This window comes from Cyanistes caeruleus, chromosome 10 (assembly GCF_971803275.1).
Source record: "Cyanistes caeruleus chromosome 10, bCyaCae1.hap1.1, whole genome shotgun sequence".
NCBI lineage: Eukaryota > Metazoa > Chordata > Aves > Passeriformes > Paridae > Cyanistes > Cyanistes caeruleus.
The window spans coordinates 10,888,347-10,900,991 of record NC_141710.1 but is presented as its reverse complement, the minus strand read 5'-3'; the positions used below and the strand labels follow the sequence as shown (position 1 = coordinate 10,900,991).

At 41.2% G+C, this 12,645-nt stretch overlaps 1 protein-coding gene across 8 annotated transcripts in view; it reads right to left on the bottom strand.

Annotated features, from left to right (window-relative positions):
• The window catches only part of LOC111933501 (uncharacterized), a 72,187-nt gene that overhangs the window by 34,051 nt on the left and 25,491 nt on the right, over nucleotides 1–12,645 (bottom strand). Inside the window, exon 4 of one of the 8 annotated variants that reach the window (XM_086844297.1) lies at nucleotides 627–2,045. The exons of the other annotated variants lie outside the window; for them this stretch is intronic. Coding sequence (XP_086700423.1) covers nucleotides 2,024–2,045 — 22 coding nt within the window. The 3' untranslated portion in view covers nucleotides 627–2,023. Of the gene's footprint in view, nucleotides 1–626; nucleotides 2,046–12,645 lie in introns of those variants that run through there. 8 annotated transcript variants of the gene reach the window in all.

Here is a 12,645-nt window from a genome sequence, read left to right as displayed (position 1 = left end):
CTGCAAGAATCTGTCTACAATCACCAAGTTCCTGATATTTGCTGGCCTAAATACCAGTAATGGAGATCTGTTAGGAACCCTCAAACTCCCTATATTTGGCTCAGAACAAACATCCTCCCCCTCTGCATGAGCTCTCCCATATGCCATCATCTGACAGGGCTTCACACTGACCTGGTTTGCAGGAAAACTGCAATGGTCTATCCCTGAACTGAAATTTTCAAGCACTGGAAGAGAATTCCAGTAAAAAGTCAGGTACATGGATGCAGATTCCCTGATTTTTAGTGTAGTTCAAGCACTCTGGGAAGGTAACTGTAAACCACAGTTGCCAAAAATTAACTTTCATCTGAAAACACCATATGCACCTAAGAAGCACTATTGGCAGACGTTTGTAACCAAAGGCAGGTATTCCAGCTGAACTCCACAAGGAATAGAACTCATGGCTATTTTACAGAAACCTCCACCTTCTGTACATATAACTATAGAAGTAATTTGCAATATTCCTCTCTGCTCATGCAATACCCTCAATGAACAAGTAGTGACACACTCGGTGTATATTGTAAATATACAGTCAAAAAACAAGTTTGAGTGCATTTGCATGAAATGAGAATAAAAACTTACAACTTTAGTTTATCTCCCAATTTAATCAGGTCTGAGGAAATCTGGTTTATTCCACAGACATTTGAAACTATTTAAAGCCTAGTTAGCAAGGTTTATTAGAGAAAAACAAAGATACATTGCTACCCATAAAAATAGCCAGAGCTCATAATTTACTCAGTGTGGCTCCTCAAAAGAAAGTTTGTATTATGAGTATTATCTGAACCACCTCAGACTTCCACTAGGTGCTTTTGCTATTAAAAATGCACAATACAGCATGCAATGAAAGTAAGGAAAACAACTACAGAAAAAAAATCTGCCTTTAGGACTTTCCAGATTATTTCTAGACCAGTCAGTATCTTCTGATTACTTAGAAAGTTATTTCAGTATCCCTGAATCTGCCTACCTAACCACTGTGCTGAGTGACCTGAGCCAGCAAACAGTCCATGAAATCACACTTCTCCAGCCTTGAGGACTGGGCCAAAGAAGATACAGATGCTGTTTACAGAGTACAGCCTCTCCTTTGCCACTTCCCCTTCATGTCTTACAGAAACCTGATCGAGGAAAGGTTGGAGCAGTATATAATAACCCCCCATCCATCTTCACTACTAAATTCATTTTTCACAAGTCCAAGGCTGTCCAAAGATTTGCTTCATGTTAAACTGAGACACAATTTTTGAAAGAGTCTAAACTTAAGCTCCTAAAATTCATGGGTTCCTTATTAAATAATCTAATTTTTGCAAGTGATGAACACTCACGAACTTACACTGAAACTTATTACAGCCCTAAAGTCATACTGAAATTAGCCCATAGAAGTGCCAAATCACATGCTGCTCCCAGCAGAGCCTCCATGACAAAAATACAGCATAAAATACACCTTATTTTGATTGGCACAAGAAGCTCTCTACTCCAGGAATGAAACTGATTTTATCATGGGATGACTCAGCTTCTGTATAAGGAATAAATTAGCAACAGAAACAGGACTGACCCCCTTCAGGCCACTGGTGCTGGATTTGGTCTGGGTTTTTTTTATTTCCTTTTTCATTTCTGAAGGCTACCTGGGGTGGACCAGGCTAAGCCTGAGGAGTGATGACCTCATCTTTTGTTCAGCCTCCCAGCCAAGGTAGTGTGGAACAGTCTGCTGAATTCTCCACAATTTGTGTGAAAGCCCAGTGTGCTGCAGCTTATTTTCCCTTGGCTGCTCCAGCATATGCCTTCTGTATGATCCGGCCTCATGCTCAGAACAGCCTTAGTTGATGGGGATTTCTTCTAAAACTTCTATACAAAAAGGTATCACTTCAACACACAATAATGCAAGGCTAGAGAAGTTGTTAGCATTAACAAGCTCCTGCATTCTTTGTGGTTTTTACATCCAGGATTTACGTTTGTAGAGAGCCCTGGTTGGGACGCAGTTTATTTAGAAGAGCTTTCACCATCTGTTCTTCCAAATCCTGCAAACACGAAGAAAATACACTTCACAAGCAGCTACAACTAGAGATGAGCTCTGCATTTATACTGGAATGTACTGCATACAGGGAAAATAATTCATAATATCCCCAAGTTTTCTCCTTCAGGCATATATTGAGGATTGAAGCTCTAATGCTTTCACTTTTTGCCATTGTGAAAGAATTCTCTGGTTTACATGAATTCACCATCATACATCTTCATACTATGAAGCAGAGATAAACTTTGAAATTAAGATAACTTAAAAGATTTTCTAACTAAACTGGTCAACTTCACTAATACATCACCTGTCATCACACAGTTCTTACTGAGATTTTTTTTATTACCTAGAAATTAAAATCTCTGAAAAATTAACAAGTTAAATTACAGCTACAACATTTTTTAAACACCTTCAAAGTACAGTCCGATGAAGAAAATCCATTAATATCTACTTCATTTAAAGTACAGCTTCCAGCCCTTATCCCTGACTTTTCAACCCATTTCTACCTACTTGACAAATGATGCCCCAGCAAACTCTGCCCCAGTTTTCCAGACAGTATAGATATCAGCTGCCTAACTGCTGGGGCTAAGGCATTGGAGCTTCCCTAAGCAGACTTCTGTGAAGGATCCCTCAAATGATGACCTGCTCTGCAAGCTCCCAAGGAAGCAGGAGCCTGCCCATACCTGCATGGACAGCAGCCATTCCAGACAGACAAGAAATACACCCTTCCCACTCTCCTGCAAGGACTCCGATTTCCACAGCTTTACTCCCAGATAAACTGGTTTGACAAGAAGCCACCACCCCTGAAGGCTGGAGAAACAAATCCCTCATTCCCAGCACTTATCCTCAGTGTCTGCTGTCACATGGTTATGCTGATGCTTCCCTGAAGATGGCAAACTGTCCTCCTTCACAAGCCTGCTTCTCCTGCCTGTCGCCTTTAGAAGGGCCAGATCTGCCCCAAGAGCCATGGAAAGCGCAGTGTGTGCGGGAAGGGGAGGCTCAGCAAGCAACACACCTTTGAAGGCAGCCATAAACCCTGACAACCAGCCATGCCCTTCATGGTCCCCCCTCTGCAGACAGAATATTCTTTCTTGTCTCAACAGTGAGGACAACTGGCAAAGCCAGTGCAAGAGTTGACAGGGGAAAGTCAGAGAACCCTGGTCTAGGTGTTCATTGATGGTTCATTTTCTATACTTATTTCTTCTTGGACAATCATACCTTTGCTCTTCCACTTCAGTGCTGTCCATAAGCTATGGAATTCAGAGTGACTCAGGCATAGTTAAATTATCTCTTGTTTTTGCAGGGCACTTACTATAGAGCTGGCCAAAAATACCACTCAGATGTTTTGCAACAAAAAAGCATCTTTGCATCAAAATCAAAGACTGTACAGTACCGTGCTGATTTCATTAAGGGTTCCATGGAACAGAAGTCTCACATTAATAGTTTTGATTGTTTTGGTTAAGTTTTTTCCCATTTATTATTTATCTTATACATTAAAAATTAATAGAGTGATGTTATTTGCCCATATACTGTACCCAAATTCACAAGCAAATCTTAAAATAATTCAGTTATGAAACAATAATGGTTAATGTCCTCATAAGAAATTTCAGGCTTTCATTCTAGTACAGAAGTGGAGGAAATATTTCAGATAGAAGAAATTTCTGTCCCCCCTAGTATTAACCATCACAAAAACACCAATGTGTCTCTTTGAACTTTAGCTAACAGTGCTTTTAGGCTGCTTCCAGCCCACAGCCCCTCTGGGGATGCAGGACATGCACAAGGCCTCCCAGATAAAAAAGGAGAAGTATCTCTCTGCTCCAGCCAGTGACAGGATAGTAAAGAATGTCATTTATCACATGAACTCCAGCCCTCTCAAACCAGCTCACTTCCTCTCTCTTTCCTGGCTCTCTGTCAGTTTCACCCAAATAAGCTCCATCCCACAGCAATAATCTTTTTCCATGACAAGCCCTCCAAACCCCCAGAGGTTTAAATGGGAACATGACAACAAAGCCAGGAAACTCACACGAGTTAAAGGAAGGACAACTCTCTATTAATATGATCACGAGCAAAAGCATCTGTCAAATTCTTTTTTTAACAATCTTAATTTCAGGCTTAACTCCAGTTTACGAATACATAAAAGAGAAATTTCTTGCATAAATTATTCACTATGAATTAAGCACCCAGCTGCACATAGCTGACGGATTTCTATTAAAAAATAAAATGATAAGTCATTTATATAAGCTGTCCATTTGGCAAGCATTCACTTTATCCTCTTACAGGGAAAAAAGATATTTTCAAGTGTTGTGTATCTTTATGTCAAAAGGAAACCTATACAATAGGAAACATATATTTGGAAGAACTTGGCACATTCCTGGGCTCTGCAAAGTTGAGGTTTAAGAGTTATTTTGGTTTGGTGTTTTCTTTAAGAAAAGTTCTGGGGAAAAAAAGAATGCACCTAATAAAATTTACAAAAAAAACTCTTTTAAAGAGACAAAGTAAATTAATCCTTTTCCCAGTAAAATCACTTCTGCGAGTATAAAACCAGGACTTCTACATTTAGAAGAAAACACTTTAATTTTCTTCAGAGTTTCTCTTGGACAAACTAAAAATCTTTTTCAAACCAAATAGCCAAAAAGTGCCTCTTTTTTCCCCTCCACAAAATCTAATTTGTTATTGCACAAAAGAAGGCTGAATGCACAAAAGTAACTGAAAAGCATCAGTTTCCCATTATTTTTGCCTTGCTTTTTTTCCCCCCATCTTTTTTAATGGTTTAGTGCAATTAGGACATTTTAAAACCTGAAGTGTTGTTCAGTTTGAGGGAGGCCAGAGGAGGGGACACCGCCAACCCTAATGCTCAGAGGAGAGCAGGTCCTGGGCTCCCGCCAGCGCTGGGTGCTGCACCAGGAGCAGCAGCACTCACCCACCCCAGCCCTGCCTGGAAAAGCCTCCTGGCCACCAGAGCTGGACACCCAGGCTGCTCTCACATGTTCCCACCTCTGTTTCCAGCCTTGATGACACAGATGCTGCTGACAACCTTCACAGCAGCCCTGCCATACCTAAATTCTAATCAGTCTAATTCTCAGGTGTAAGCAAAACAGGTGTGGCTCACCTTGAGAGGAGAAGGTTTTGGGGACCCAGAGTGATCTTAATTTCAGAAATTAAGATAAAATCTTAAGTGCATTAGCCCAGCTTCAGGTTTATCATTATGTGTAAAAAAAAAAAAAAACTTAATTAATCTAAAATGATTTAGTTCCAGCATGCAGTATTCTTGTGTTAAGAAAGGGCCTGCTGTGTACAGTGGGCATTGCCCTGTAAATGTTTCCCTTTCTGTGGTGATGCTTTTTCCTGTCTTGCATCAGTGTCTTGAATTCAAATACTTAAAGGAGGTTTTACAGCAATCTGAAGAATGGAATGGTGCATACATTTGAACAGTGCAGCCAGTTCCTCTAATGCACTGCCACTTGTTTTTTCTGAGAGAATATGACCAGAAGCCTGATTTGCATGTTTATATTTTACAGGGCTTTTTTTAAGGAAGGGGACCAGTTTGACTTCAGAAATCTAAAAACTCAGAAGACAAACATCAAATAATTTCACTGAACTTTGAACTTAAAGGGTATAACACCAAAAATATCCTGTCTGCCTTTCACCCTAGAGCACCACCTTCCTTTGCACCTGGGGATCAGATGCATAAATGAAACCTCCTCTTCACCATATTTAGGGGGATGTAGCTTAGAAAGTTTACCAGGACAGGCATGCCAGCCACATGTCACTGTGCATGTGTCTGGCCTCCTTTGCCAGTGCTGCCAAGCAACCCAGCCACGGGGAAGGCAGTGCCTGCCCTCAGCTGAACTCAGACACGCTGCGGTGCAGGGAGGCCAAGCTGTGAGAGGGCCTTTGGAATCATCTCCTCTGCTGAAGCAGAAGATAAGCTCAAGGTCAGTGCTCCAAGGACTAGGAGGACAGGGGACTTAGGCTCTGCTGTTATACAACTGGGATGCTAGTAGGAGCATTTAAAGGAGAACATTGCTGAGAGTGGGTTTATTCTCTGATGTTTTCTTGCTGGCTGAACCATTACAACAGAGGACATGCCACATAATGCATTCCTACTCTGTTTCCTGCCTTTGGCAGGGGGTGGTGGTTTTGGTTTTGTGAGGTTTTTTTCATTTTCTCCTATCCCTCCCTATTCCACTCAAAATATTAATGAGAAAACTAACAACTTGAATTCACCTAGTTTTACTCAACAAAGCAACAAATTGTGTTTGCTGGGAGCAATTCTGTGCAAATCCGCAATTGTTAGATAACTGAGGGGTCCCATTTACTAAAAAAAAAAAAAAAAGTCTGTTACTTTGCCCCTGTTGTATGACAAGCTGCAGATGGGCTGGGGAATGTGTGTTCAGATGGATAGAATTATTGTGGATTTACATTCAGAGCAGCAGAGAGCTGAGGCTGAACACTACAAATAAAAACTGACCCATCTGGTGGGAGCAGATTGGATCAGAAGCTGCTTCTTATTGCTGTTGCAAAAACTCCACACACCAAACAGTCACACTTTGAGAGGAACAAGTTTTGTGCTACCAGTTCTGGGAATGGACAGGCCCTAGCCAGAAAGCAAGGCCTAAAGGAACTCTACCTCAAGTTTGAAAAGGTTGGGAATTTTACATAAGTCTCCTATTGCAACTCTGGTTTTGACTCTTTCGTTCATCTCTGTCACCTTGTTTCTGCCACATGCCTGTGCAGAAGGTCACCAGTGCAAGTCTCCTGATCTCCCCTAGGTTCTTCAGTTTTCCAAAACCAAAGGGGAGCATAAAATATATTTAACACATACTTATATATTTCATGTATACTATATTGAAAATAAATTATTTCACAACTGGCTTTTCAGGCTGTTTCTTAGATCTGAAGCCATAGATGCCTAAGCATGCCCACAGCTTGGAAGGCACTGCATTGCTCCTGCCAGGGGGCATGGCAGTGATCCAAATCTCTGCCACACAAGTCAGCACCCAGCAGGAGGCACAAACAAAATGATAACCTCAGTCTCACCAAACATGCTGATCTCAAACCAGCACCAGCTACTGCCAGGACCAGTGGCTCAGTGTTTCAGTTTCACCACTTTTAAAAGAGCCAGTTCCTGGCATGGTCTGTCTCTTCCTCAGAATGTGCCAGTGGCACATAGGCTCCATTGAAAGACAATATTTCATGATATAAAGCCTAAATTTTTCTTCCCTTAATTTCAATCTGTTGCTCCCAGCATGTTGCTCATCATTATGGAAATGAAGCCTCCTTCTTCTTGGCATTTACACCCTTCAGAAACTTGAAGATTTTAATGTTCTCACAGAAGATGAGTTTACTTTTTCTGCTTTTTTAAATGCCCCAAGCCAAGTTCACCTCAGCTGGGAAAGAGACTGGAACATGAGCCAAGGAAAGCCTTTTTCTTCACTTCCACTTTTCAGAGCAAGAATTTAAGCAGAGAAGTGGTACTTTCAGCCCTTACACCTTTACAGGCTTGCATAAAGCAATTTCCCAAAAAAATTAAAAATCTTGTTTAGGACAACCTCATTTTTCTTGCTGAAGCAGCTGACTCACCACATGAATACATCTCTTACATTTTCTCAGAAAGATGGACAGGCACCTTCTCTGTTAGAAGTTAGCAAGAGCTCATTATTAGTGTTGAGCTAAATGACAGATAGCAATGTCCCCTAGTCTCCTGTAGGACTGAGTCAGGAGAAACATTACCATTCACTGAAGCAACAGAATCATTTCACAGTTATTTTTTGGAAGGCTGTTTGTCTGGGGACATCTAGCAGTGCTTTGCTTTAGCCGTTGACAAAGAAGCCAGAGTTGAAAGCACTATGAAACATAACTAAAGCAGAGAATAGCACTACCATATGAGCTTTGCACTTGCTTTGCAACCACTTCCTTTTCCTGGCCCAGCAGAGATGTGCATAACCTGACTAAACATTTTCATTTATTCAGCAAGGCTGCTGGCTGTTTCCACCTCTCCAGACAAAGGGCTGATTATATTTCCTCTCATGTTAATGACTACTCCTATAGGCAGGTAGGCTGCCATCTCTCTCTCTCATCACTGCCTTTCACTTTCACAAAAAGACAGAGTCCTCCCTGTGCCACTGAGGGGAACACAGAGCCCTTTGCACTATCTGCAGTACTTGCCTGGCAAAAGAAGGCCAGGGCTTTTACTGCTCTGAATACCCCCTCCTGAGACCCACTATATTGTCAATCCTTTTAACCAGCCTCAATAACATCCCCTTTGTGAAGGTCTAAAATACAAATCCATCCTTGGTGAAACACCGCTGCCCTCAGTAGAGTATAGTAGAGTTGAATTTGGACCAAGCTTTGATCTGCTTTAAAAGCTTCTTTGCTCATGTGTACAATTATTACAGGCAGATTCCTTCTTTACCAATACTAAACCTCATCTCTCTATCCGCTCTTTCATCTTAACACAGCCATCTGAGTTATAGACATGCCTACATGAAGCAGATCAATAGATGCTTTCCCATCCCTGCCAGTAATAATTCTTTATCAGATACGTCTTTGCCACTTGCCTTTTTAATGTTTTTGTGTAGGAGGTAAGGGGGCTGGCAAGTATTTTTGTTAGTTTGGTGTCTTTGTTTATGATATATAGAAAGCTTGCCAACAACACACCAAATGCTCTCTAATTAAAGTCAGTTCAGTGGCTGTGATTAGATGAATTGTGACTGACTTTTAAACCCTTTACTTCTCAGCCATAAATCCCTCCTGCTCCCCAATCACCTGCAGTGATGACTAATGCCAGGTTCCCCTAGTTACACTGGAAAAGAAGGAGGTGCTTGGGGATTAGACAAAGTCTGCTGCCTCCAGCTTATATTCAGGCTTTCAGGCCCATGAAAAAAAAACATATGATGAAAGAAGCCATATTAACTATATTGCTCCTGTCCTTTTCATTCCTGGCTGTGTTAAGTGCTGTACACAGCTCATTTTATTTTCAGTTGATATTAACTGCCATTTCCTGACATGCTCTCTTCCATTCATTTCCTGATTCATTTGTCATTATCATTCACACATGCAGACTTCCACTGCAGTAGCCAACATTCCTATAAAAAAATTACTAAAAAAAAGAAAAACAAAAACAAAAAAGAAACAAACAAATCTTAGGGGTCCATTCTTCTCTCCTTCACCATAACCATATCAGCACATTGGCGGATTTTCACTCCTAACTTACATCAGCAAAAAACAACCAAGATGTTCCCTCCTGTCCAGTGCTGGGCATCTCCAGCTCTAAGGCATGGAAGTCAACAGCTCTCAAACACAGATTCTTGTTTGAGATAAAATTAGGTAGACAGACAGCTTAAGCCTTCCCCACATCTTCAAGTGCAGTTTACAAGATAAAGTGATTGCAATATTAATAAGCTTATATTTTATTATAAACAGAAACCCCAGTTCCATTATTAAGTAAAGGAATAATCACCCATCTTCATTTTATTTCCAGATCTAGGGGAATTGCCACCTTATCCCCACATTTCCTCTGTAAATGGCCCCATGGCACAGATAGCTCATTATATACAACAACTTTTCCTGAAGTTGGGTGGCTTGAAAGAGCAAGGCTGCAAAAATTAAGAAATTTCTCATGGAATTTACACAGCACGTTTTTTATAGCAGTTTTCTCATGGAATTCCCATTCCTATTATCCACCTTTCTGCTCTACTACCAGCACCTACAAAGGTAAAGCAATTGCAGTCTTTCACCACAGCAGAGATAACAGCAAATTGTTTGCCTATGAAATATGTCAACAGTTCTCAGCCTCTGCCAGAGAAATTCTCACAAGCTAAGAACTCATTAAGCACTGGATATAATTAACTCTTTGCACATTCTAAATACAGCTTAGGAACAGAAAATGTTCCTTTAGAAAGCACAAGGAGCAATCTCTTACCTAGAGAGGTTAAACAGAAAGAATTGGGCTACTGAAAGCCTTAAATGTCTGATCATCACTAAGCTTATTAGGCTTATTAGATTTCTCTCTGCTTTAATTAGATTTATCTGTTCATTGTGAAAATATGGTTAATGACAATTTGTTCCTTATAGTTTTCTTTGAAGTTAGAATGGTCTTAGATACCAGACCGCAGAAGTTAGTTTGTCCTTTTGCATCTGCTCTATGGCAGATTATTCTAATCACAAATTCCTCTTCATAAAGAGAAGGGAAGGACATCTCTGCAGTCTATATTTCATTTTTGCCAAGAATGCCAATACCATTTCTTTACCGAGAATAGTGTTTCCTATAGGAACCTACAGTCAGGATGATATATTCTGGACACAAACCATCATAAACACTACCTACTATGTGTCACAACATATTTCCTCCTAGAATGCTGTAATGGGGGGTGCACAGCAGCTCTGCAGAGTGCTGCTGCTGACAGGACAGCAGCCGTGCAGCTGCTCAGGTGCCACTGCAGGTTGGAGTGGGGCCATTTCTGCCCAGCCCTGGCAGCGCTGGAGGGGCCAGCCCTGCAGCACACCCACCCCAGCTGTGTTGCTGGGGAATTTATCATGGCAGGAGTGCCAAATGCAGCTGCTGGCACCGAGCTGCTGTTGCTTTTGTTCCAACCTAAAAGCCAAACCACTGCCTATCCACACTGCATAAAAATCCCCAGCAGTTTTAGCAACCCTCAAAGTACAGCAGGGTCCACATCCCCTATGGAGAAAGAGAAGCTGCATTATAAAGGAGATTATGTCAAATCAATATCTAACATAACAATGGTACATCTTTGCCATAGATAGTTTGTTGAGTGTTAGTTGTGGTGTGCTTAGTTTTTTTTTAAAATAAATTTAAAATTGTATCATTAGACAACAGTCAAATCCCACTTTTTCACAATTTAAAAGCTGTAATGTTAGACGAGAGCCTTATAAAGGATTAAAATAAAAAGCAATAAACAACCATGCACACACCCCAAATGTTGAATTAGGCTTTTTGATAACAGCATGTAATATGGATTTGCTGCTCTCTTAGTGAAGGGAAAGGGAGGGAGGGTGTGGATAAGAGCAGAAGAATCCTGTCTTCAACACCTGCTGGAGAAAACTATTGGATCCAGCTGAGCATTTGATCAAGATGAAATCTGTAGACAGATTGACAATCTGATTATTAATCTTCCTTGAAAATGCAGTAGGGAATCATTCAGGGGAGGGGAGAAGAGCTGGAGGAAGAAATAAAACAAACACTCCAACCTCACCCATGGTTTTAGTTCCTCACCCATGGTTTTCATCCCCTTAACTGCAAATTGTACCAAATGTCAAATCAATTGTTCCATGACCTTGCACTGAGTGAAAGGGCAAAACAAGAATCTCCTAAAATGATAAAGGTAGGCTATCACAGCTTGCAAAATAGTAATCAATAAACCACTTCCCATTTAACACCTTCTCTCTAACCAGATTGGGATTGAATGCACTCTGCCTACACTATTCATTTGGGAAAAAAAAAAAAAAAACAACCAACCACACCACAAAAACAAACACCAGATAACACGTATAGGACACCAAATAATCCTTTTATGATTCCATATCATGTAATTAACAATATGTACCTTATTAAGCCACAGAAGTTACAGACTAAGAATTTATGATCACCCTTATTCCCACAGCAGGAACAGCATAATCCATTCTAATTCTGTGCTCCTTTCTCCTAAGTATCCAAAGTCTTATTTAGTTTTAATCTTCATCTGCACTGAAAGGTCAGAAAAGACTGTTCTCAGTTCTGCCCATATGCCTTTATTTCATGTCTATAACTGAGAATTAAAACTCTGAGGTTCATTTATTTGATTTTTGCCATTTCACGGTTATCCTTCACTTCCCACCTATGTCCTCTTTTTTTAACTGTAGCATATTGCTGGGACTCTCCTAACAGCTTCTTTACAGTGGTACATAAATACTCCTAAATTTCGCATGAAATATTTTAAAAGCTGTCTGGGCATTTCTGGTGTTTACAACACTTCCTATAACAAGATTCAGCCCCTGACTGCGGTCTCTAGGCCTTCCCACACACAGATGATGAGCACATACCCACAACATTAGATTGACAATTGTTAGTGCCCCTGCTTTACAAAGGGGGGAAACTTGTGGCACAGAGGAACAGGACCACTTGTAGTAAAAGCAGCTCCCAGAAGTGTACTTTTTGGTCCCAAGACATTTTCAGCTTCCAAATCCCTCTTGCCCACTATATTCCAATTTGCCCATTTCCCTCTCCATGTTCCATTCCTCCCCTTTCAATTTAGGGTACATCACAGTGGACATCAGCTGCCTTCCTGGCATTTCTCCCCTTTTTTCTTGCAGGCACATTTCCTGTCACACACAGCCAGAGTGCCTGTGACCCCCTCATGTGCAGCACTGTCTGCTGCCCTGTCTGCACATACCCCAGGGCAGCTCCTCTGACTATCGCCCACAGTTTCTCTCTGCATCCAGGAGGGCACCCAGTGCAGCCAGTGTACCATGCCATCTCTGATCAAGCCCAAAACCTCTCCCCAGACTGCTCTGTTTTGCTTCCTTAGTTGCTGACCTCCAGCTGCCCTGGTGCTTCAGGCAGGTCTCTCACAGTGCCTTCATCGTGGCAGTTTTAGATGCTGAAG